The 25,952-nt window shown below is 35.3% G+C and overlaps 3 protein-coding genes across 4 annotated transcripts in view; 1 reads left to right on the top strand and 2 right to left on the bottom strand.

Moving 5' to 3' along the window:
• The window catches only part of TBCK (TBC1 domain containing kinase), a 235,564-nt gene extending 228,369 nt beyond the window's left edge, over window positions 1-7,195 (bottom strand). The window contains exon 1 of one of the 2 annotated variants that reach the window (XM_050791478.1): window positions 6,861-7,195. The gene's annotated coding sequence lies outside the window, so the exon portion shown is untranslated. The remainder of the gene's footprint in view (window positions 1-6,860) is intronic. The other variant, XM_050791477.1, reaches the window with a different exon arrangement.
• PPA2 (inorganic pyrophosphatase 2) overlaps window positions 1-25,952 on the bottom strand; it is a 1,020,900-nt gene that overhangs the window by 882,039 nt on the left and 112,909 nt on the right. The gene's annotated exons all lie outside the window — the stretch shown is intronic.
• Window positions 1-25,952, top strand: part of AIMP1 (aminoacyl tRNA synthetase complex interacting multifunctional protein 1) — a 524,679-nt gene that overhangs the window by 488,069 nt on the left and 10,658 nt on the right. The window contains exons 2-7 of the mRNA XM_050791498.1: window positions 7,448-7,524; window positions 14,230-14,363; window positions 16,682-16,795; window positions 17,311-17,478; window positions 20,596-20,807; window positions 25,728-25,896. Coding sequence (XP_050647455.1) covers window positions 7,523-7,524; window positions 14,230-14,363; window positions 16,682-16,795; window positions 17,311-17,478; window positions 20,596-20,807; window positions 25,728-25,896 — 799 coding nt within the window. The 5' untranslated portion in view covers window positions 7,448-7,522. The remainder of the gene's footprint in view (window positions 1-7,447; window positions 7,525-14,229; window positions 14,364-16,681; window positions 16,796-17,310; window positions 17,479-20,595; window positions 20,808-25,727; window positions 25,897-25,952) is intronic.

Genomic DNA, 25,952 nt, shown 5'->3' with positions numbered 1-25,952 from the left:
GTCTCGCACTGTCACCCAGGCTGGAGTGCAGTGGCACCATCTCCGCTCACTGCAACCTTCGCCTCCCGGGTTCAAGTAATTCTGCCTCAGCCTCCCGAATAGAGGCACCCACGACCAAGCCCAATTAACTATTTGTATTTTCAGTAGAGATGGGGTTTCACTATGTTGGCCAGGTTGGACTTGAACTCCTGACCTCCTGATCCGCCCACCTCGGTCTCCCAAAGTGCTGGGATTACAGGCGTGAGGCACCACACCCAGCCAATAAGGCTCCTCTCTTTACCTAAAGATTGAATAACTCACATACCATCAAGAACCTTCCTTCTCATACAGTGAGGTAAGTCAGGAAAGAGGGAATATAGATACCAACTGGTAATTAATCAGGGACCTTATTAATAGTAGTAAAGCTTAAACTAGATTAAAAGAAGGCTCTATAATATTAAATAAGCAATTTTCATTTATATGCTAGATGTTTTACATAATGTATGATCTGATTTAATCTATTAATAATCCTGATAGAGCTACTGGCTCAAGTTTAGAGATAGTTGTTCCACGTGTATAGCATGAGACATCCTATTTGCACTTACTCCAAAATAAACGGTGGCCCCAAAGTTGTGTAAGGTAGTAGCCTGGAGATTAGGAAACTTGCTCCATATCAATCTGAATCACATTAAGGCAACCATAACAACACAAAACAAAACAAAGGAAAACAAAAAAGGTCTTCTGACATGGGTAAAAAATATTTTACCCATGGACCTCACTAAAAAGACATTCTACTGGTAAAGCCCTGCATTTTTCCCTTCTCAGCTTTTTGATAAATATGCTGGAATTCCAATTCAATAAAACCACTTTTGTCTGACCAGAAACCTTACTGAAATCATTAAAAATATTTTAAAAAGTATAAACCCTTAACAAGGAAGGGACACAGGCCATGAGGTGATGAAAGATTTCTAGAAACTTGTACAAAACAAAATATATATGGAAGAGTATTGTCACAAGAAGCAGAAAGAAATAAGCTACAACCTATAATAGTCAAGAGGTTTGGGTTTTTTTTTTTTTTTTTTTTGGGTTTTTTTTTTTTTATTGAGATGGAGTCTCGCTCTGTCGCCCAGGCTGGAGTGCAGTGGCGCGATCTCGGCTCACTGCAAGCTCCGCCTCCCGGGTTCAGGCCATTCTCCTGCCTCAGCCTCCCGAGTAGCTGGGAATGTGCCGCCACCACGCCCGGCTAATTTTTTTGTATTTTTAGCAGAGACGGGGTTTCACCGTGTTAGCCAGGGTGATCTCAATCTCCTGACCTTGTGATCCGCCTGCCTCGGCCTCCCAAAGTGCTGGGATTACAGGCGTGAGCCACCGCGCCTGGCCTATTAGTCAAGAGGTTTGTTTGGCCCTTTCAGATTCAGAGGCTTCAGACTTAGAGAAGGCGGGAACAATGGTAAACAGCAGTCAAAGAGGGTTTGAAATCAGAAGGGTGAAGTGTTGAATAATTAGAAGTATCAATTCTGCCACCAGTCCCACAACATAGGCAGTTATTTACACTCTGAAAATAAAAGGTTCTTTCCTAAAGAATCTGAACAAACTGAGAACTACAGTAGTTGCTATGGACACTGGCAAGAAGAGCAAATTCCTCACGATTCTGTAATTTGTAGGACCCCAGCTAAGATTTGGCTGTGCACCCAGCCATCCTAAACCAAAAGGTGATCAGTCAATAAGCCTGTCCATATACGCAAAGCTCCTAGGCAGCCTTAGCTCTTAAATAATGAGTTGTCTGAGAATCATCAGATAGTTGAGGAAAGACTACAGTATCAAGCGCAAACAATAAAATAAACCTCCAAAAATCTGGCTTTGGAAGCAACTGAAATAATTTATGAAAAAACACAAAAACTAACTCTAATAAATATAGAGAGATTTGAGAAGATATTGCATCCATTACATAAAACAAGTTACAGAAAAGCAAATTATACAAAAGAATAAAGAGAAATGGCCAATAGATATATGGGAAGATAAACAACCTCATGAATAATCAAGGAGTTGCACATTAAAACCACCAAAAATTTTTATCTACCAGACAGTTAAAAATTAAGAAATCTGATAACACATAATGTTAGAAGGATGCGGAAAAATAGGATCTCTAATTTGCTGTAAGTGGGAGTAAATTAGTAAAATCACCAGAAATGTTTTACACTATCTCGCTATTACATTCCTACAGAAACTCCTACACACACACACACACACACACACACACACAGAGTGGACCTGTGCAAGAAAGATCAGGGCAGTATTGCTCCTAATATCCCCAAACTGGAGACAATTTAAATGTCCAATGGTAGGTAAATGGTTAAATAAATTGTGGCATATTCACCTGCATACATAATGAAAAATAAGCAAACTATAGCAATGTTTAATAGCACAGATGAATATTGAGTGAAAAAAGTAACATAAAATATGCCAATTTTTATAAAACTCAAAAACAAAACAAAAAAATAATTCTGGAATACTTACATCTATTGTAAGAATATGTTCAATAAGTAAGGGAATTTAAAAAAAAAAAAAAAAAAACTCAGAATATGGTTACTACCAAATTAAAGCAGGGGTAAGGTTAGGGAAAAATCCACAAGAAGCTTCAAAAATCTTGAATAATAGCCTAGTTTTTAGCTGGTGAATTAATGGGTGTTCATGTTATCATTATGCTTGGTAATTTCCATGCTCTATATTTATCTACGTGTGTGTTAATACCACATATTTCATAATTTAAAATTTTTTAAATAAAATAGATTTTCAACAGAACTCAAAAGAGTTCAAGGAAAGTCTTTTTTACAAATGGTGCTGGAAAAAGATATTCATATAAAAAATAATAACCTTAACTTCTACTGATACATCCATAAAAGTCTAAAATAGATCATAGGTTTCAATGTAAAGGTAAAACTGTTAAGTCTTCTCATTGAAAACATAAGAGAGTATCTTTACAACCTTAGGCTAGGAAAAGATTTCTTAGACATGATATAACAAAGCACTAGTCGCAAAAGACAATTTTGACAAAGTAGACTTCACCAATTAAAAACATCTGCATATCAAAAGGCACCTGAGAAAATAAAACTTCGAGTTAAAGGGAAATATTATTTATATCTGTCTATATATACATATGACATTATGTATACATAGGACCTTTTAAAATCAAATATATGTGTGTCTATATATAATTGACCTGTATTCGGAGTCTATAAATACCACAATTCAATAATAAAACAAGCCAATACATAAATAGGTAAAAGTCACAAATACATTTTCACACAAGGCATGAAAAGTCAATAAGCACATGAAAAAACTGCTTAATATCATTAATTGGGAGAAATGCAAATGAGAATCCCTTTAACTTCTACAAGGGCTAAAATTAAAATGACTGGCAATAACAAGTGTTGAGGAGAATGTGGAAGTGGAGCTTTGATATATTGCTAGTGTGAGTGTAAAACGGCAAAAGAATTTTGGAAAATATTTGGAAAACTCTTCTAAAGTGAAAAATATCCCTAACTTGTGACTCAGAAATTCCACTCCTACTAGGTGTTTAACCAAGAAAATGAAAATATTTGTCCATAAAAATGCTGGTATGAGTATGTTCACAGGAACTGTACTCTTTATAGCTAAAAACCAGAAGCAATGCGAATGTTTCACAAGTGAATCAGTTAACATACTTGTACCATGAAATTCTATTTAACAAGAAAAATGGAACAAACAGGCCAAAACATGGATATACCTCAAAAATATTGTTTATGAAAGAAGCAGATACAAAAGAGTGCATACTGTATGACTCCATTTAAATGTAATTCCAGAACTATAGTTCTAATTACAGTATTAATAAAAATCAGAAGATAGTAACTGCAGATGGGGAAGGGGGCTTGAATAAACAGAAACAGAGGAACTTTCTGTAGTGGTAGAAATATTTTCTATCTTGATTGTGCTGGTAGTGGTTCTATGGATGAATACATGCATCAAAACTCATTAAACTGACCACTTAAAATCAGTGTGTTTTAATATGTGTCAATTTTATCTCATAAAAAATAAGAACCTATGAGAAGATAAACATTGCCATATATTTTCAAAGCATCAAACGTAACTAGAAAATTTTAAACATTTCAGAGAGAAAAAAATGATTCCGCTATCAACAAATTAAAGTGAAACTGTCATTCTCATCAGCAATAATGAAAGTTTGAAAAGAGCCTGGTGCGGTGGCGTGTGCCTGTGATCCCAGATACTTGGGAGGCTGAGGTGGGAGGATCATGTGAGGTCAGGAGTTCCAGACCAGACTGAGCAACACAGCGAGACTCCAGCTCAAAAAAAAGGAAAAAAAAGTTAGAAGACATGGAAGGATTGAGAGTTGAAGGAAAATACTTCTGATTCTATATACAGCCAAATTATCAGTCATAAGAGCAAATTATAATTTATAGCCATACAAACATTAAAAAATAAAATTACCTTTCACATGCCTTTTGTGAGCAAGCTTCCTTAGGATATATTACAGGGAAATAGTGGGAAGTCCAATAACAGAAGGTGAGGGGCTAAGAAACAATGTTATTTACCCAAGAATGAATATAAACCCAGGATAGGAGCAATTCAAAAGGACTAGAATGCAATCTGTTCAAATTAAACAGAAAGCCATTGGGCTTCAAGGGGAAAAACTTCAAACAGAAGAATGGAAGCTTCTATGTCCATCATACAAAGAATGAAAAGAGTCAGTGAAGAAAGCACATCCACCTACCTATTCCTCAGGAGAAAGCAGAAAGGCAATTAAGAAAGTAGGGATAGTTAAAAACTATGTAATTACATAGTCCAAAATATAAAGCATGCTCAATTACAGCATAATATTTTGCCCTTGGCAGGAAAGAAAGAAAAACCCATTTGACCTTGATATCATAAATAATCTTCTTACTATGGCACAGGGGTCATGAAGTTAAAACTCTGGGAAAAAAACATATCGAAGCATACAGCTTGGACTTGCACTAAATAACAACTATAAAGCCATAATACTGTAAACATTTTATTTTTTTTAATTGGTTTTTGGCACGTGAACAAAGTGCAAATATTATAGTTAAGAAATATATTATCAACTTTGACAATGTAAAAGTAAATGTCCAGCTAAGAGAAAGTGGGCATAAATGTAGTTTCTAAGGTGATAAAGAAAAAGGTAGAATCACTACTTTTCTCGTTTTACCAAACAAGGAGTCAAATATAGTTTCAAAAGTTGACGTGAAAAATTTACGTATATTATTTTGAATTATAAAGTAACCAATACAAAAGCCAAAAATTATGATTATGAGTATTCCCAAATTCTGAGAAGAGAGATTGTGAATGGTGTGGGCTATTTCAAGAAGTCAACAGAAAAAGAATTAGTTTAACTTAGGGCTATCTCAAGAAGTCAACAAAAAGAATTAACTAGGTTTAACTTATTATTTAACCTACAGACCTAAAAAAGGTTAAAAGTGGTTATCTTTGAAGAATAGTACTGAGAATAGGACAGGTGACACAGTTGTACCTTATTATTCAATCCTACTATGCCATACTTTTTTTTTTTTTTTGAGACGGAGTCTCAGTCTGTCATCCAGGCTGGAGTGCAGTGGCATGATCTCGGCCCACTGCAGCCTTCCACCTCCCGGGTTCAAGCGATTCTCTGCCTCAGCCTCCCGAGTAGCTGGGATTACAGGCGCCCACCACCACGCCCAGCTAATTTTTAGTAGAGATGGTGTTTCACCATCTTGGCCAGGCTGTCTTGAACTCCTGACCTCAGGTGATCCACCCGCCTCGACCTCCCAAAGTGCTGGGATTACAGACGTGAGTCACCGCGCCTGGCCAACTATTTGATTTTCAATCAGATAGCTTTATCACTTAGCTGAAAATAAAATAACCAAATAAAACACAATGATCGAAAAAGATAAAACACTAATTAACATAAAATATTTCATCAGTGTTCTTTTTTCACTACCTCTTAGATGGTTGTACATAAAAAGGCTCACACACAAAAATGCACACACAGACATTTGCTTACACCTGGTGAGTGGAAGAAAACTACTGGGGGAAAAGAACAAACAAAACGCAGAAGTGAGAGATTAGATGAGGCAAACAACAGTGCAAGCAGTTGGGCTTGAAAATTAATTCATTCAACAAATATTTTGAAGCCCCTATTTTAAGTCGGTTGTTTTTCCAGCCGGTGGGCAAAGGATAATGAACAAGTCAGAATCTCTGCCCTCAAAGAACTTATAGTTAAATGACTCGAATGGGGAAAGAAAGTAAAAAACAGGGCAAAAGATGTTGATTTTATCACGAACAAAAGTTTCACATTTCTTCTACAGGAAAATGATACTAATTCATTTATTTTATATATACATTCTCTCAAGAGGTTATTTTTGTCCCAGATAGATAGAAACCAGGACAGGGGACCTTGAAAAGCAGCCACTGACAATCCTCAAGTAATTTCCTTTCACTGCTTCACGTTCTCCTACTGCTCAAGAGGGTGTTACACTTCGACAATTGACTAAACCTCGAGCGCCAGAAACAAATCAAAGCAAAATTCTGCCTCTATGGTGAGAAATGGAGGGGCAGATTCTAGATTCTCTAACCTCCTCCTTTAGCCTTCCTTTGAGGCAGTGACAGAGCGACTGCTGAGCCTACGGTTCCCAAAGGACTCAGGTGAACCTGATTCACAGGAAAGGCGGGCTGTAGCTAGGGATGGAGACAGTACCCATCAGCAAGCAGCTCCACAGCTCGGTTCTCTTATCCCTTCTGAAGACATGCGGGGCCACTCACTGCTTCTGATAGTCCTCTACCTCCCACAGACCCCACCCACTACGACACGGAAAACTAGATTACGCAAATACCTGCCTCTGAGTCTGGGGACGCAGGCAAACACAAAGACAAGGGGGATGGAGCTTCTACACAGGGCCACAGCGCAGTCGCTGTGCCTGGTGCTGCCGCTACGACTTAGTGCACTAGACGCTGCATTTCAGGTGCTCCTACAAAAGAGACCGCTCCCGGAACGCCGGGAGCTCAGAGGCTGCCCTTCGCCCGCGAGCCGAGTCAGCTCAGGTTCCCTTCGCGGAACCCGGCAAGGACCGCGAGCCTGGCCTTGCCCAATCACAGATCCCAGCTATTTACCCTCCGCCCTCCCCTCAGCCTGGCCTTTTCTTCTGCCCTCACAGCCACCGCGACCCAATACTGAGGAAAGACCCCGACTTGTGGCGTCCTGCCCCTTGCCCAAACTGGACTCGAAATGAAATATAGCGACAGAGAAAGAGGTGCCGGGGGACGAGGGGGCGATTGGAAATCCTGGGTGAGGGAATGGAAGACGAGGAGCGTGGTGTGGAAGGTTAATGGGACTGAGCACAGGAAGAGGAAAAAAGAATTGACGATTGAATCTGTAGAAGACTCAGGCGTTCAGCAAGGACACCTCATTGGGTCCTTTCTCACTGCTAGAGTGCTCGGGTGGTTGTTCCTACATGCTTCCTGCTGTGGCTTTCTCGGAACCCCTGGCCACCGCTTCATGTGAGTGACGTCGTGGAGGGTCACTCACTCGGGGATCGCGGATTGCGATCGTAGGGGTCTTCCTTCTGTAACTTGCCTCCAGGAGAGAGGACCTGGCCTGCGGTTGCTAACGGGTAGTCCGTTCGCACCAGGACCAGCCCTTGCCTGAGGAAACAGGAAAGAGCTTGAGACCTCCTTCTAAAGGAGCCACGTTTGAGAAATGGGATGCAGGGCTAAGTTAAGAATGCTACCGAAAAATATCGATCCCTAAGCGTATTTACTGTTATGTGAATGTGTGTGTCAAAGGACTTGGGTGCTTTGGGGGAGAGAAGGGTGAAGACGGGAATTTATTCATTCAGCGAATAGTTATTAAGCGCCCACTCTATTCCAGGCACCGTTCTCGGCATTAGGTGAAGAGCAGTGAACAAGACAGACAGAAATCTTTGTCTACTTGTAGCTCACATTTTAGTGAGGAAGGCACATACTAAGCAAAGTAATTAGAAACATGCTGTATTTTAGGTCGTGATAGTCCTGAAGAGAAATACAAAGCAGGGAAGAAGGTTATAGAGTGACACAGGAAGGTCTTGCTGAAAAGATAACTTTGAAGTAAAGGGCTGACAGAAGTGGGAGATGTAACCATGCGAATATCTTGGGGAAGTGCAGTCAGACAGAGGGACCAGCCATTGCAAAGGTCATGAAGCAGAAACCTGCTAGAATAGCAAGGAAGCCTGTAGGTCAGAGTTGAGTAAAGGGTTTAGTCCTTCACTGGAGATTAAATCAAGGCGAGCAAGTCATGAAGATCTTGAGGACATCTAACTTTTATTCTAAATGAAATAGGACTTTGGAGGGTTTTGAGCAGTAGAGTGATGGAATCTGACTTCCTTTTAAGAGGGTCACTCATAAAGGAAAATACACAAGAGGAGGGGGTGGTAGGAGAAAAGAGACCAATAAGGAGAGTGTTGCAATAATCCAGAGGAAGCATAATGGTGGTTTGACTATGGGTGGTAAAAAATGGCCAGTGATATTCTTGATGTACTTAATTTGGATATGTAAGAGTATTATAGATGACAGGGTTAATTTTATTTAATTAGACTTTGAAGGACACTTTAAAAAGGAATTCCAGTGTGAGTTTCAGAGTGGCAAACGCAAGTTAAAATCATGGCTTTGCTCTGTGATACTTGAAGGGATTCCGATAAGTCATGTAATTTTCCTGGATCTGTCTATAAAATGGAAATAATACCTGTCAAGATCACAAAGATTAGGGTATATTATAGGTATTTAATGACAAGGTATCTAATGGACCTAGTCTGCAAATCTGAACCAGGTAAAAGATGGCCTTATTGTGAGGTAAGAGGGTCATGGGAGGCCAAGGCATACTCCTTTTTAAATTTTATGGACTCTTTACCCAGGACCCCCTGTGTTCTCATCAGTAAGGGGAAAGCAGGCTCTCTGGTAAGGGAAACAAGAATAAATAGGAACTTTCATAAAAAAGCAATTTTAGATATTCTTTTTATAGGTTTTGGCAAAGGTTGATAAAAGGCCTATGGAATTACTGCTGGTTGCTGCACTTACATATTTTGAGTGTCTTGAGATGCATTGTTCTCAGTGTATTTAATTTTCTTCTTTAAATTCTGACTTTTGACACATATGATTTAAATCCTAGCAGGAATTTTCACCTAGTTCTAAAAGGTACCACATTGCTTAACACTATAATAGGGACGTTCTTTCAGTGTGGGGTATTTTATGTATACTGTAACATTCTTAGATATCCAGTAACTAGATTGTGTAGCAAATCAGGGAAAGAAGTTGGAAGGCAAGAAGAGGAATGAAGGAAGGAGAAGAAAGGAAAAAAATGATTAAAATTACTATAGTCTATCAATTCTGATGTACACATTTTTCTCATATATACATCTCTGAAATAGGGATGATTTTTAAATTGTTGACATCTTTAAATCACTGTAGATGAATTGGCAGTTGTGAGATATTTGTCATTGCCCACACTTACACACACTTAGTCATAACTTAATCTTCTCATTATTTCAGTTGAGTTATATGTGCAGTGTTGGCATATAGTTGTTGAGTTTAATTTCCCTTTTAAAGATCATTTAGAAGATTATGATCAGCATTAGAATGAAAAGTTACTGTGTATGAGGGAAAACAAAAGGGTGATACAAGATAAAAATCCAGGGTTAAATGTAAAAGAAGTCTTTTAATAAATAATGTAGATATGTCTAAGTGATAAGAAAGCATTGGGTCAGTTGATTCAATAGTGGTTTTTTTTTCATACTGGTACATAAAATAATAGAGCTTCTTGGGATTGAAACCATTTTACAATTGATGGCATTTTAGATTTCTTGAAATATAGTATTTAAAGCTTCCAACAAAAATGTAAATTTTTACCTACTGTAATTTCGAAAGAGTGTAATTAGAGGTTTTGAGTAGAGACACTTTCAAATTTGTGTAGAGTTCCTATATAGCATAGGAATTCTAAAATTAAAAATCTGCTTGTAAAACTTTGATTTCAAAGTAGTAACTGACTTATGTTTGATTCCCAATGTTGTCATCGTAGGACAGAGATTTGGCTTTTGAAAAGAGATCGCAGGCAATGTAGGTGGGGTGGGGAGGACTCCTGAGGAAATTGCTGAGTGAACAAAAATGATCATGAAGATCTCAGAATCTCAAAAATCATCTTTTGTGTGTATATTTTAATGATTAATGTGTACTATAAATTCATGTACAGTATTTGAGATTCTGCATTAGAGGTATCATACGATGAATGGCTTTTTAGCGTTGATGAAATATGATAATTAACATTGAGACGGACAAAATTAATGTGAAGGGGCAGAATGATTTAGATAATATGTTTCAAAAGCTTTTGGTATAAAAAATGCATTGTTACCATTTTAATTTAGTACAGGAAAAAGAAAAAGTCTTGATTCTCACCAATCAAACACAATTAACATACTTGGTCTACTGTTTTCTGTGCTTTTCTCTTCATAAATGTTTTATATTTTCAATTACTGTGCATGTAATTGTTATATCTATTTTAATCTCACAGTCTTGATTTTTTTTTAATTTTAGTCCAGAGACTTAAACCAGCATTTCCCAAAATGTTTTAGAGAATACTAGTTCAAACGAATGTTAATAGGTATTCCTGGGTTAGGATTCTGTCATGAAATATACTGGAAAATGCTTTGTAATTATATCCTTTAGAGAAATTATAGCTAGAGCATTAAAAGAGCTAACTGCAGCATCAGACAGACCTGAGTTTCAGTCCTCATTTACTAAGTATTATGTGAGGCAAATTAATTTTAATTCAAGTTTTCTTCTCTGTATAATGGAGATTATTACAATATTTGAAATTGACTTGTGTAAAGCATTTAGCCAGCCATAGTACATGTTCTACAAATATATGTAGTTGTTATTATCATCTGTGAGAAACCTTATACATATTAGCATATTAGAAACTCTGAGGATTTAAAATTTTGAAGGTTAACTTATATTCAGTGTAAAATTGAAAAATCACAGGGGAGTAATTGGCATAGAGATTAATGAAATGAGTACTGGGTTGAATGGTAAAAGATTTGTTTGAGCTCTAAGCAGTATTGTTGTTAAACTATCGCTGTGCCCTAAGCATAACATTTTTTAAAACATGTCTTCAACTGTGTTTCCCCCATTTGTCTGAAAGCTTAGTTAGTTCAAAGAACATATTTATTTTTATTCTCTACTATAAACCCAGCACATGACACAAAATCAGCGAGTATAAAGTTCGGGTCATGAACTTATTTTAGGAACCTGGCAGGTAATATAAATAGCAGACAACAGGGAGTAGTAAAGTGTCTGTCTGTCTTACTTAAAGACATTCACATCAGTTATTTCCAACACTGTTAGCCCTGGAAAAGAAAGCTATCCCTGAACTTTGTCAGGCTAGTTTGTGATCCCTAGAAAAGATTAGCGGTTAAGACCAAACCCTGAAGAACATCATCATTAATGGGACAGATAAAGAAAAAGGAGCCCTGAAAGGAGGTGACAAGGAAGTAGGAGGTGAAATCAGGTACAAGTAATTTTATAAATTAAGAAAATGAAGTATAGAAAATTTAGATAATTTTACCAAGGTCCCACAGCCTAAGTATATGATTGACCCAAAGCTTGTTTATAAACACTCTGAAAAAAACCTATGTTCCTTTGCCAGTGCTAGTGATCATTATCTGCATGTTACTAGAAAACATTAAACATAAACGTATGCACCCAACTTATATTTTTTAAAAATTTAAATGATAATTAATCAACAAGTATTAGAAAACCTGTTTCCAGAGCTTCTGTTCTAAAGACAACAAATGGCTTTTAGCATTTGAGAAAAGTTCTGTTAAAACACAGACATAACTAGAAGTGAAATATTTTTAGATTTCACGAGATGAGACATTTTTAATGTTGGCATCATGAATAATATTTCCAGATAACCAGTTATGTAGGACTGGAGAATTAGAGGCTGGGCACCAGCGCAGTGGCTCATACCTGTAATCCCAGCACCTTGGGAAGTCGAGGCGGGCAGATCAGTTGAGGGAGGTCAGGATTTTGAGACTAGCCTGGCCACGTGATGAAACCCCATCTCTACTAAAAATTCAAAAATTAGCCAGGTGGCAGGTATCTGTAATCCCGGCTATTTGGGAGGCTAAGGCAGGAGAATAGCTTGAACCCAGGAGGCGGAGGTTGCAGTGAGCCAAGATCATGGCACTGCACTCCAGCCTGGGTGAGAAACAAGACTCTGTCTCAAAAAAAAAGTTTTATCACTTCTTTTTCTCACATTGTTTCCTCTTAGTAGTTGCATATGTGTGTTTAGTGTTTAGTTCATTTGTATATCTGTATTTTGAAACATGATATTCTCTTTCCTAAACTTACGCTTGTTCTTCAATATGTATTGTAAGGTCATATTTTGTGTAACTCATTATTCCAATTATATTTTGTAAGTAGTTAACAAATTTATCCACTCAGTAAAATTGTATTTTTTTCTCTTAGGCTGGATTTATTATCTCTATTTTCCAAATTACTGTTAGTCCTAGCAGATTTTTTAAATGTTTTTGTATGAGTCAGAACATGAGTTTCAGCAACTTGGTGGGTATTTACTTTTGAAGTGACTGTCTAGAACTGTTGGCTTATTTATGAGCATTATTCTATACGGACTATTATTTTAACAGTTTAGAAAAATACCGACCAAAAAAGCACAAAAATTCTAATGAAGATGCCACCTTTTAAACTCTGCCATTTTTACCAAAATGAACACAGAATACCATATTGTTACTTAAACGTTTGCAAAGCAAGAATTGTAGAGAAAATATCTTAATAGAAATGGATATATGAAGAAAGTTAAAGTAAAAAAAAAAACAAAACTGTGCTCTTCTGAATGTTGGTATCCTTAGTTACAGCATTTCTTTATTTTAATGTCTTTCTACTTTAGTCTAACGTAAGTAATGATGAAATATACTCAATAGGTGAAATATAGCTGTCACAAACATTATAGTATCTGATTAGGCAGAATTGGCAACTTTTACATCTCTAGTCAAGACATCTTTGATGAATAATACTGAAATGAATGTGAATTAGTGGTACATTTTAGAAAAATACATTTTGAAAAGATATAGCTCAAATCATCTTGTTCAAATTTCAAAATTAAGAAAAAAACTAGAAAACTAGTATCTTAACTGATATTTAAGTATAGACTAATGCTCAAAAATGAGCCAACAGGTCTAGACAGTCACCTCAAAAATAAATACCAGGCAGTTTATTGTGGCTTTTCAGAATATTTTTTATATAATAATTTGAAATTTTCAAACAATCTGTTATTATGTGTCTTATCTGGTTTTTATTCAAAATTTCACCATTAATATTGAGTGCTGCTTCATTTATTTAAAGTGAAAATTATTTCAGCAATGCTTATATCATTGTTATACCTTGAATTATAAATTCTTGTTAAATCAGGTAGAAAAGAACAGTTCATAGTGTTACTAACGATTAACTCTCTCCATTGTCAGTGTATTATTTTTTTTAGTATGTGGCAGTTTAAACTTTAACATGGTGAATTAATCTCAGAATGTTTATTGAATACATTTTTCTGTACCTTGATAGTATTTTTTTTAATTTCTCTGAATTTATTATAAAAATAAAATTCTAATTTTTAAAATAAAGACAATGGTATATGTTGACATTATATCTGAACAAGCATATGATTAATATTTTCTTAATTGTTGATTTTTTCTTTTAATATTTGTCTTTCCTAATTGACTTTTTTTTCTTGAAAATTGTACCTACGTGAATACACAGTAGAAAGATCCAGTATATAGAAATATAAAAGGAATGAAATCAGCAACTCTTAACTTTGGAACAAAGGTGTAATTCTCATTAGCATAGTTAGGATTATTGGTATTCTTATCTCTTAGTGTACCTGAAGCTTTCTTTAAAACCTTTCAACCTTAAATGTGGCTAAATAACCTGTTTTCTGCATTTAGCAACAAACTATATTTCCTCTTCTAAATAGATTCAGGAATTATTCTACTTAGCATTTCTGCTATTTGTTTGGCTTGTTGCTCTCCATAGGAAACATATTTTTCTAACATATTTATCTATTACAGTAGAAAATGTTTTTCCTTTCAGACTGCTTTTTCATAATGTCCTATAGTATAAATTTATTCTTTTCACAGTGTAATTTATGACTTTTATTTTTTCATCTAGGATTTTCTGCCGTCTCTTGGCAAAAATGGCAAATAATGATGCTGTTCTGAAGAGACTGGAGCAGAAGGGTGCAGAGGCAGATCAAATCATTGAATATCTTAAGCAGCAAATTTCTCTACTTAAGGAGAAAGCAAGTAAGAAAATTTTAAATTTTTAAGGAGATACTTAAAATGAATTCATACATTGACGGAGAAATAATAATGTTTACCATATAAGTTATTTAAGTTTTACTTAGAAGTTTCTGTTATATGTGGAAAAATATCAAACCTGAACCTCTACCTTCAGGACTTCAGTTGGCTTTGGTTTTGTTTGTTTAAATGTATTTTATTCTCAATAGTCAATGTCAGAATAGAAATTTCAAAATCTTTTGCTGTCACTAGTAGAAATACTTTCCTACATTTTATAAGCTAATGGCTTACAAAAACCTGTATTTACTCTCCAGAAACGTTGTCAATTTTTTTTTCTAATTTTACCATACCACTTTATTTGTTTCTTTTTTAATAATGTTTCTCGAGATTTTAAAATTATTTTTCTTAAAATTCTTACTCTCTTTTTATTAATAAGATGAAGAGATTGGACATGGTCATTGCTTGTAGAATATAATATGTGTTATAAATCGAATTTTGTCTTCTATAGGTGGCCATTTCGTAGCATCTTGACAAGCATTTTAGTTTTGCCAGTTTGAAAATCTTTCTACTTATTCTTCACCTTTATATTATTCTTTGGTAGCCTATGCTGGTAGTTTTTGGTCAAATTGCTCCCAATTTAGAATAAATGCTTTATAAAATCTCTGTTAATATCCTGTAAGGAAAACATTTCCTAGAAAAATAACCTACCTATATATAATTTTAAAACATATCTTAATCCTATATATAATAGAGAAGAGAAATAAAAAGAAAGGTATAAGTAGTAGTAACAATAATATGTATTTCAGTAAGTAATGCTTCAGCAGGATTATACCACTAAAGGCAGTGTAACAGGGTCACATGCCACATGATTCACATACAAGGAATCATCAAGAATGCATTAGGTACAATGCCAACAGTATAGGTGTATAGTCAGACTGCCTTTGTGTGGGTATCTCAGATACCAGAAGCAGATAGTGATGTAGATGATTTATTCAAAATGATGAGTGATTGATTAGATAATACTTTGAATAAAACGAGGTACAGTCTACTCTTGATTTATGTGGTACTTGATTCATAGAAAATTTAGGGTATAATAAGCATGCTTAAAAGTACTTTGTGTTTATACATAAAGAATAGTTAAAATCTAGGCTCAAATAATTGTTAATAGGATTTTTACCTATGCAAATTTATAATAGGCCACTAGAAAGTTCTGCAGAATGTGAAACAGTTCTTCATTTTGTAGGAGTATCCAGCATACTGCAGGACATCTGGCATTCTTGGCCTCTGCCCAATAAATGCCAGTACTAACAATCAAAAATAATCGTACAGATTTTCAAAATCCTACCTACAAAGCAGTACCAACCCCACTGAGAACCATTATTTTTCTCTCATATTTTTGTTGCCCCATTGCACACCTTTAACACATACATTATATTTTGAGCAAATCCTTGAGTTATTTCACTCATTGAATGTTTGATTAGCTTAATTCAGACTTTAGCAATATTCAGCTTCTTTTAAAAGGTAATGACTAAAAAGAAAGACATGAGAATAGTTTTTGCTTGTGTGGTAACATCTCAGACTTTATAAAAAAATATATGTATAATTTAATATAATGCTTCTCTTTTTTTCAGTATCTGTTATTGACATTTTATTTTTTATTGTTTTAAATATTTTTGAGACAGGGTCTTGCTCTGTTACCCAGGATGGAGTACAGTGGCACTATCTCAGCTCACGCTGCAGCCTCAACCTCCAAGGCTCAATCCGTCCTCCCACCTCAGCCTCCTGAGTAGCTGGAACCACAGGAATGTACCACAACCCCCAGCTACTTTTTGTATTTGTTGTAGAGATGGGGTTTTGCCATGTTGCCCAGGCTGGTCCCAAACTACTGGGCTCAAGTGATCCTCTCGCCTCTGAAAGTGCTGGGATTATGGGATTACAGGCATAAGCCACTGCGCCTGGCCACATAGGCACTTTTGTGCCAGCTTCTTAGGTTATTTATCATTGCCCTTTATTATAGCTGCAATGCTGAAAAGGTGTTAATTTGATCTTAGCTAGCATCTTAATAGGAGTTAGGAAAATGATTCATAAACAAAGTCTTTCTGTTTTACTCTTATTTCATATATTTTCTCTCCCTTTCTCACTCTCTTAAATATCATGTTGTTTTAATAAATACTAAACTGGCATAAAGGCACTGGCCAAACATTTGGTTACACTAGAGCTAGTATTATCCTAGCTCTAGTTATACTGGCTGTCTTCTTTTCAAATAGTATTCATACAAAACCTTTTTTAAAAAATGTATTTTAACTAGATGTTCTTGATCCTAGTTTTGCAAGCAACTTTGAGGGAAGAGAAGAAACTTCGAGTTGAAAATGCTAAACTGAAGAAAGAAATTGAAGAACTGAAACAAGAGCTAATTCAGGCAGAAATTCAAAATGGAGGTAATTAAATATAGAAAGTGAGTAATCCAGAAGTTAAGAAGTTGGCCAGTCACACTAACAGTGAGGAAAGAAGTAAGAATCTATATCCAGGCAACTTGGACAACTTCATAACTTCGGAATGACTCAGATTTATCAATAAAATGGGGGCATGAATAGAACCTACTTCTTAGAGTATGAGAATTACATGAGTTAATTCGTATAAAGCATTTTGAAAAGTGTTTGGGACATAGTAAGTTCATAATACATGTTAGCTGTTGTTCTTATCTGCAGGTTTCTTAGTTTAGTAGTTATTAATTAAATGGCAATCATGCCTTTATTCTTTGATACCTCAATAATGGCTAAAATATGCTTAATTTTTTGGCAGCCATTTTATAGTCTCAGACAGTGGATATTTGATAGCCATATACAGTGAATTTTTCATTTAAAAAGAGTTTCTATTTATGGTTCACAATTTCATATTTTTTATCATATTTATTGGTTTAATATGAATGACATTATTTCATTTTCTGTCTCAGTGAAGCAAATACCATTTCCATCTGGTACTCTACTGCAAGCTAATTCTATGGTTTCTGAAAATGTGGTACAGTCTACACCAGTAACAGCTGTATCTTCTGGTACCAAAGAACAGATAAAAGGAGGAACAGGAGACGAAAAGAAAGCAAAAGAGAAAATTGAAAAAAAAGGTATTTTCGACCTTTAAGCATATTTAGCTCTTGACTGGATTATCAGAAAATGTCAAATTTTGATAATGATAATAATAATAGTATCAAAAATAAAGTTCAACTTTCATGAGCTAGGATAAAATTAGGAACAATATGGTATTGGAACATACAAGCTGGGTCCTAAATGGTGTGTGAATATTGACCAGATTAACGGGGTAAACGTGGCATTTTAGGCAGAGGGACTGGCGTAAGTTAAAACATAAGACAGTAAACATTAAGTATAGAAACCCATATGTAGTTTGGTGTTGCTGAATTTTGGTATCTATTTGTGGCATGGTTTGAGAGAAGTCAGAGATAGGAAACTGGCTTAGGACCAGTTGTGAAGATAGGAAAAGAACATTCCACCAGTCAAAGCAGACTGTCTGAACTAAGATTTCTGACTTCCTTTCCCCAGATATGTCTAAAAAGGTGCCTTTATAAATAATTATGAGTATCTCTCATTATACTTAAACTTACTTTTTTTTTTTTTTTGGAAAATATAACATGACAGAGGGATTTATGAACTAACCCAAGCCAGTTTAGCCTCTAAATCACTTGCCAGTTCCTTTGGCAAACATCAGTAACCTCTTAGTTAGAAGTAGGTAGGGGCTGTACAGCCTCTGCTATACAACTTCACCACTAGGTGGTATGATTATAATGAAAGCGAGTTGGACTAATTCTTCTAGTTTATAAAATATGTTAAGAAGTAGACACAAAACAACTATATAACCTGTTCTGGCAAACTTAGTGGAATCCATATTCTGTTCTCTAAGGAGGGTGCACTGTTCTGATTCAGGATTAATCAGTCTTCTAGTTAGAGAAGGCAACAAGGCTCTCCTTTGATGGAAGAGGGAGCACACAGGACCACACGAACAAATGGAGTTATAGGATTAGAACAGTTCTGTCCAATGCAACTTCCTGTGATAATGGAAATACTCTATATCTGCATTATCCAACACGGTAACCAATGACCACATGTGGTCATTAAAGATTTGAAATGTGGGTAATATGACTAAACTGAATTTCTAATTAAAGTAATTTTAAATTGAAATTGAAATAACCTATGTGGCTGGCAGCTACCATATTAGACGATGCTGGTTATAGAGGGCTGTTCCATCCGTGTTTAGCTGCTAGTTAAGACTGCCAGATTCTGCTCATGCAAGGGCTGTGGTGCCCATATAATCTTTCCAGACTGCTACATATCTTTTTTCTTTTCTTTTTTTTTTTTTGAGACGGACTCTTGCTCTGTCACCCAGGCTGGAGTACAGTGGCATAATCTCAGCTCACTTCAACCTTCACCTCCCGGGTTCAAGCAATTCTCTCTTAGCCTCTCGAGTAGCTGGGACTACAGGTGCATGCCACCACACCTGGCTAATTTTTGTATTTTTAATAGAGACAGGGGTTCACCATATTGGTCAGGCTGGTCTCGAACCCCTGATCTCGGTTGATCCACCTGCCTCAGCCTCCCAAAGTGCTGGGATTATAGGCGTGAGCCACCATGCCCAGCCAGACTGCCACATATCTTAATTGAGCATCACCCTTTTGTCAGTGAAATATTTCCGAAATTCCCTATGATAATTAACAAATATCTTGGTATAGATTTTAATATTTGCAATCATTTCTAGAATGGGAATACCTGATAAAAGTATTTCAAATGCCTAGGAAGTAGATTCGAGTTTTAAAATACATACAAATATAGATATATTGTTATAGTACAGTATTTTTTAAGTAAATGCATATACTTTATCACACAAAAATTAAGATTTTTGGTATATTCTGGTAATTTTATTGTACATATTTTCTGTATAATTTGGATTTTTACCATTTAAAAAACTTTTGCTAATTTCTTTATGGAAAATGGAATTTTTTAAAAACTTGCTAATGAGATTAAAAATTGGCCAGTATTTTAAGTTAGTTCCATCCTCTCTTTGGTAAACTTATTGTTGTATGAATTATGAGTACCTTTACACAGAATCCTCCTTTCCTGCTTCATGCATAATTATTCTTCACTGAGTTTTTATATTTCTTTGTGTAGGTAATGTTTATCACATATTCATTATACGTATACATGTCTGTCTTCTTTAAAAGAGATTCTGAGTGCCTTGACAATATGGACTGCCCATCTTACTATTTCCGGTGTCATAGCACTCAGTAAATATATGTTGAAAGATTAAATAAATCTATACTTGAGAAAGAATGCTTCCGAGCTACAACAGCTCATCTTTATACTTTCGATTCAAAGGTAAATAAGGTTTTATTTTGGTTTTACTTTTTGGGGGCCAGAAAAGCTAATTGTAAACCTACAGAATATGAGTCCTCTTTGCAGGTTACAATTAACTCAGTAGCTAAAATAATCATGTGTTAGTAAGAGATACATTATCAGCAAATAAATAAAAATGTAATTATGAAAACATATTCAGAATAAAATATTCTTATCTGCTTAAATAGTGACTGTGGATAACCCTGAAATCCTAATACATCTTCAGGGAAATCTAAGAAATGGAGAAATTAATTATATACTTACAAGTTTATATAAGTGAGGAGAAAAATATTTTATCAGTGAAATTGTATTCCACTCTAGTTCATTCTGTCATTTGGGTACTGGTTGTGGTGTTCTTTCTAAGTAAAGTATTTATCACCTTCCAAAGAGTCGTAGTAAAAGTTTTTAGAGGTTTCTCTGTTGTCCTGTTTCAGGGAAAGGCAAACTTTTTCTGCCTAAAGCCTTTGTCACAACTACTCAACTTTGCCCCGTTGCAAAAGTACCCATAGATGATATGTAAATGAATGAATATGGTTGTCTTCCAGTAAAACTTTATTTTTGAAAACAGGCAACAGGCTGGATTTGTCCCATGAGCCATAGTTTGCCAACCTCACACCATGTCTTCACATAGAAATACAACAGAGAAATAGATAAAATAGGATTCAAGATTTTATGACTTGGATAATTTTTTTCTTTGTTATTATTTAAGTGAAGGTAGGAGATAAACGTTCTTTTGTTTTTTCCTTTTAAGCTCTTCAATATTGATACCATGGAGTTTTCATAGTGTTTTTTTGTTTGGTTTTATTTCTGATGTTTATCCATTCATAAATACTTTTTAGGAGAGAAGAAGGAGAAAAAACAGCAATCAGTAGCTGGAAGTGCCGACTTTAAGCCAATAGATGTTTCCCGTCTGGATCTTCGAATTGGTTGCATCATAACTGCCAGAAAACACCCTGATGCAGATTCTTTGTATGTAGAAGAAGTAGATGTTGGAGAAATAGCCCCAAGGACAGTTGTCAGTGGCTTGGTGAATCATGTTCCTCTTGAACAGGTAATCTGTACAACTGAATTTCCTGTTGTGTACATTAAACATTTTCATTCTCTATTTCTTGATATCTTTCTATTATAATTTTGTGTACCATACAACATGTGCCAGTGTTAATTAGTTCAGTCAATTAGTTTGAATGTGGTTAATATCACAAAAACATAAAACCACCAAAAACCTGTAAAACATCTGTAGATTAAGATATAATGCATAAGGATAGGAAGAAGAAAAGATGTATTATTTTCTGTTTTTAAAATATTTTTACTTTTGTATTTTGCATAAAAAAACTATAGTTATATATATATTATATATGTAAAATCTAACAACAAAATACAAAACATCCCATTTTTAACAAATAGAAGAATACTATTAAAAATTACAAGTTCAATCTCCATGATCCCCTCTCCTCATTTTTCCTCAAGTATGAAAGTATTTTTTGGGTTTTAGAGAAATAAAACTTGTTCTTATAGTTTTAGATTGGTGCTTTCTGGGTTTATAGTACATGATTTTAAAAAGCAAGGAATGATAAAATTCCATGATGAAACAGTGATAAAAATAATTATGATAACTGTTATGTTAGAAGTACTTAATAAATTTTTTTCACATGCTATTTTATTTCTTACTGTATACAACTCTCAATAGTATCATCCCCATTTACAGATGACGTTTAGAAAAGTGAATCAACTTATATATCTCTATCTGTAGATATATATATACACAGTCGTTATATGTATATACACTCATTATATATATACACATACTCATTTTATACACACACACACACACACACACACACACACACACTTATTCATCTCACTCTAAGGCCAATTATCTTTAATCCCTATACTGTTCAGCTTTACTGTTTACCATTCAAGGTGGAGTTAGTCATGAAGCTTCTAACTACAGGTACTGTGTAGTTTTTAGAGCCATACATATAACCAAGGTCATAAATTACAAACTGCTGGGCCAAGGAAAGAATGCAATCCCAAAAAGTTTCAGTTTATCTTTCATAGTATTTCATAAAATACTTACACATGGAATTTTACATGAAAATCCTGATGTCTTGTTTCTTAAATCAGAACTAAGCCCAACCCCCACCCTTCCCATCCCCCTGCTGTTTTCTTAAGGCAGAAATTGGTTAACACTTAGTAATGGATAGCACCTTTAGGTGGAAGTTAGACTCTTTAACACAGTTTCAACCATTCCATAGTTGAGGTGCAAGGTCAGTTGTGATTATTTGGTATTTATCTTTACTTTTCTGCTAGTGTTATACTTATGGAAGGTTAAGGAGAGACTCAGGTATCTTTTTTTACCATGTCTCAAAAAAGCAAGAGTGTTACTTGTTTTTTCTGTCTAGGGTTCCTTACTCATTTCCTTTACTTATTTGGTAGACAGTTGTATCAGAATTGCATCAAAATTGTAGTTTTGATCTCTGGCCTGGGCTTTTGTTTTGGCTCTCTAATTTCACCATTGCTGGAACACAGTACGGGTAATGGATCAATATTGACCTATCATCAAGAGTACAAGGAAGTGATTTCTTCTGCTTCCTACTTAACAAGCTCATTTCTTTTAGGTCTCCAATGATTAATTATCTGAGCCAGTGAAGTTTGGGTTTTAAGTGTTTCATAAAAGAAATTGATAGGAGGTTAGAGTATCTCCACTTTTCCTTTCTTCTGGTGAGTTTAGCACCGGGAACTGTGCTTTTGTGTAACTTCAGAAAACAAACCATGACAGTTTATATAATATTATTCCCTATTTAAAATTTAATTCTTTATATAGTGAAATTAGAGCTGAGTATTTGGAATATGTGAAAAGTATTGATGGTATATTTTATGAAGGATAACCTTGCATGATAACCATTTTAAAAGCAAATTGATACTCCATGATGATACCCTTCAGAGCAGTGTTTTCTAACTGTTGCTCTTTTTTTCTTATAAGCTTTCAAACCTCCTCAACAAAAGTTTACTTTCTTCCTTTTTCTTTACTTTTGAATACCATATTTACTTTCTTGAAGAAATAAGTGGTTTTTAAAAAATCTAATAACAGTGGAAAGAATCAAAGACAATAATAGTTTTAAATGTCCTCTTTCTAGATGTCTTCTATAGTGATTTGAATCATCTACTTATTTCCTCTGTCCCATGGTGCTTTGGAGATATTGCAAAGATTATAGGTTTCAACATTAGGATAGTTCTGCCTTTGTTTATTGCTACTCTGCTGCTTCTTGGTTTTGTGAACTTGAACAAATCGCTGTGTTCATTCAATTATATTTATAGCTGCAAGTATTTATTAAGCACCTAAGTAAAGGATACAGAAACAAATGAAAATACAGAGATAGATAAACTTTTTTTTTTTTTTTTTCTGAGACGGAGTCTCACTCTGTCAGCTAGGCTGGAATGCAGTGGGGCAATCTCAGCTCACTACAACCACTGCCTGCCTCCTGGATTCAAGCAATTCTCCTGCCTTAACCTGCCAAGTAGCCCACCATGCCCGGCTAATTTTTTGTATTTTTATTGGAGACAGGATTCCACTGTGTTGACCAGCCTGGTCTCGAACTCCTGACCTCAGATGATCCGCCTGCCTTGGCCTCCCAAAATGCTGGGATTACAGGTGTGAGCCACCACACCCAAGCAACAAACATATTTTTAAAAATAGCCCTGCCTTTATGAAGCTCACATTCATATAAGGGAGTCAGAAATATTACCGAGGCATAAGTAAATATTTAGTATGTTAAATAGTGATAAGTGCCAAGAGAAAAATCAAATAGGGAAAGAATCTAATAAGCATCGAAGCCAGGATGATACTGATATTTTATATAAAGTGCCCAGGGAAGACCTCATAAAGAAAGTGACTTTTGAGAAAAAGTCTAAGAAAATGAAAGCAAGTCATGTGTTTATCTGGCTGAAGAGCATTTCAGGCAGCCCTGGGAGAGATGGATGCCTGGGATGTTCAAGGAACAGGAGGCCGATATGAATAGAGCAGGGTTAATAACTGAGAAAGTTATGGGAGACGAAATCAGAGATAAGGGTGCCAAATGTCTTATAGATCATTGTAAAGAGTTTGGCATTCTTTCTGAGTAAGATGAAAGCCATTGTAGGATTTTAGAGCAAAAGAATAACATTGGTCAGCCTGACATTTTAATAGGATCATTCTGGCTGCTCTGTTGATGGGAGGAAGATGGAATTAAGGAGATCAGTGAAGTTTCTCTTATCTAGGAAAAAAGAAATAGACTTGGCATATGCATGTGCTTTTTTTACTTTTTAATATTTATGTTACATAGGACCAGGACTGATTCATAACTCCTTATGAAGTTAGGAGCCCTGGAGAAAAGAACCAACTGATCTTGAGCCAGCTTAAATTGGAAAAACTCCTCATTTGGGCTTCATCTTTTCTGTTCTTATAAGTTGTGGACTATTTTTTCTCTTCCAGCAGCCATCTTTCACAACCATAAGCAAAGCTATTTTTATAAACATCTGTATCTAACCCATCAAGGTACAACCTAAAATAAAAGTTTAAAAAAAAAGAAGATAGTACTAGTAGACATTCTATAAAGCAGGGACACTTAGTACTCAAAATTACATACTCTATTTTGTAGGTTGTACTTTTTTCTAGGGAAAAGGTTCATAGCTATCATCAGATCCTTAAAGGATTGCTTCTAACTAATCCTTTTGCTACTCTTAAACATTTTTGCTGTAACTTTTAAGTTCTCATATATGTGACATTGTCAAGTTATTTGAAGCATTTGAAGAGAAATATTGTTTATGAAGACCCCCTAATTCATTTCGAATTTGACTCTTAGGCTCATTTTTTAAAATCATAGTATTTCAGAGTAAATTCGCATATAACATTTATTTATAAAACCATCTTTTATCTAGAATACATCTTTTTTTCTCCTTCAAGCAATAATCCTCTTGTATGATTCATTTTAAACATGTTGAAAGAATTTAAATAACTATTTTTCTTACTTTTGCTAGTTGGAGAAAAAAATTAAGACACTTCAAATTTGAAGATTAAAGAAATTTCTATTTGCTTCCATTAAAAAATTGTAGAAATAGCCCTGCATGTTAGTTGCATGTTGCATGGTGCTGGAATTGTTAAGTGATCTTTTTTTTTTTTTTTTTTCTGAGATAGGGTCTCACTCTTGCCCAAGCTAGAATTCAGTGGCATAATCAAGGCTTATTGCAGCCTCCAGACTCAAGCAATCCTTCCACCTCAGCCTCCCAAGTAGCTGGGACTATAGCTGCATGCCACCATGCCCAGGGAAATTTTTTATTTTTTGTAGAGACTAGGTTTTGCCATTTTGCCCAGGCTGGTCTTGAAAAAAAACCCTGGGCTCGAGCAATCTGCCTGCCTCAGTTTCCCAAGAAGCTGGGATTATAGGCGTGAGCCACCATGCCCAACCAATTTTTTTTTTAATTAAAAAATAAATGTAGCATAGCTCTGGAAATGATCAAATGTATAGGGAAGAAAATGCACATGTGTAAATGTGTCCATTTTAATTCTATTGCTAGGCTAAATGCTTTATGTGCATATTATGATTTAATCCTTATGACAACTCTTCAATATTATTTCTCTCATTTTTGAGGAAACAGGAATGTCAACTTTATGCATTCTCATTGCTAGTAAATGGCAGCTGAAATTCACAACCAAATCTATTTCACTCATTTATTTATTCATTCAGTAAATTTTTAACTGAAATTCCTCTGCTCTTTCAACCATAATGTGTTATCAATTTGGAGGAATTTTTTTTTTCATGTTTATGCAAAGCTTTATAACAACAATAAGAGACTTTGGGCACACAAAGACAAAGGTACATCCACAAAAGTAGAACATTTGATACTTAGCATATTAGGTGTAGCTTAATGTAGTCTGGATATGATTAGGCTTAATCTGTGTACATGTTTACTTACCAGTTTATATTTCACACAGATGCAAAATCGGATGGTGATTTTACTTTGTAACCTGAAACCTGCAAAGATGAGGGGAGTATTATCTCAAGCAATGCTCATGTGTGCTAGTTCACCAGAGAAGGTTGAAATCTTGGCTCCTCCAAATGGGTCTGTTCCTGGAGACAGAATTACTTTTGATGCTTTCCCAGGTAGGTATTTACTAGTAATTACTTAATAGTTTTGGAATCAGTTATCAAAGTGATGT

Source organism: Macaca thibetana, chromosome 5 (genome assembly GCF_024542745.1).
Source record: "Macaca thibetana thibetana isolate TM-01 chromosome 5, ASM2454274v1, whole genome shotgun sequence".
Lineage (NCBI taxonomy): Eukaryota > Metazoa > Chordata > Mammalia > Primates > Cercopithecidae > Macaca > Macaca thibetana.
This window is presented reverse-complemented; position numbering and strand designations above follow the sequence as displayed.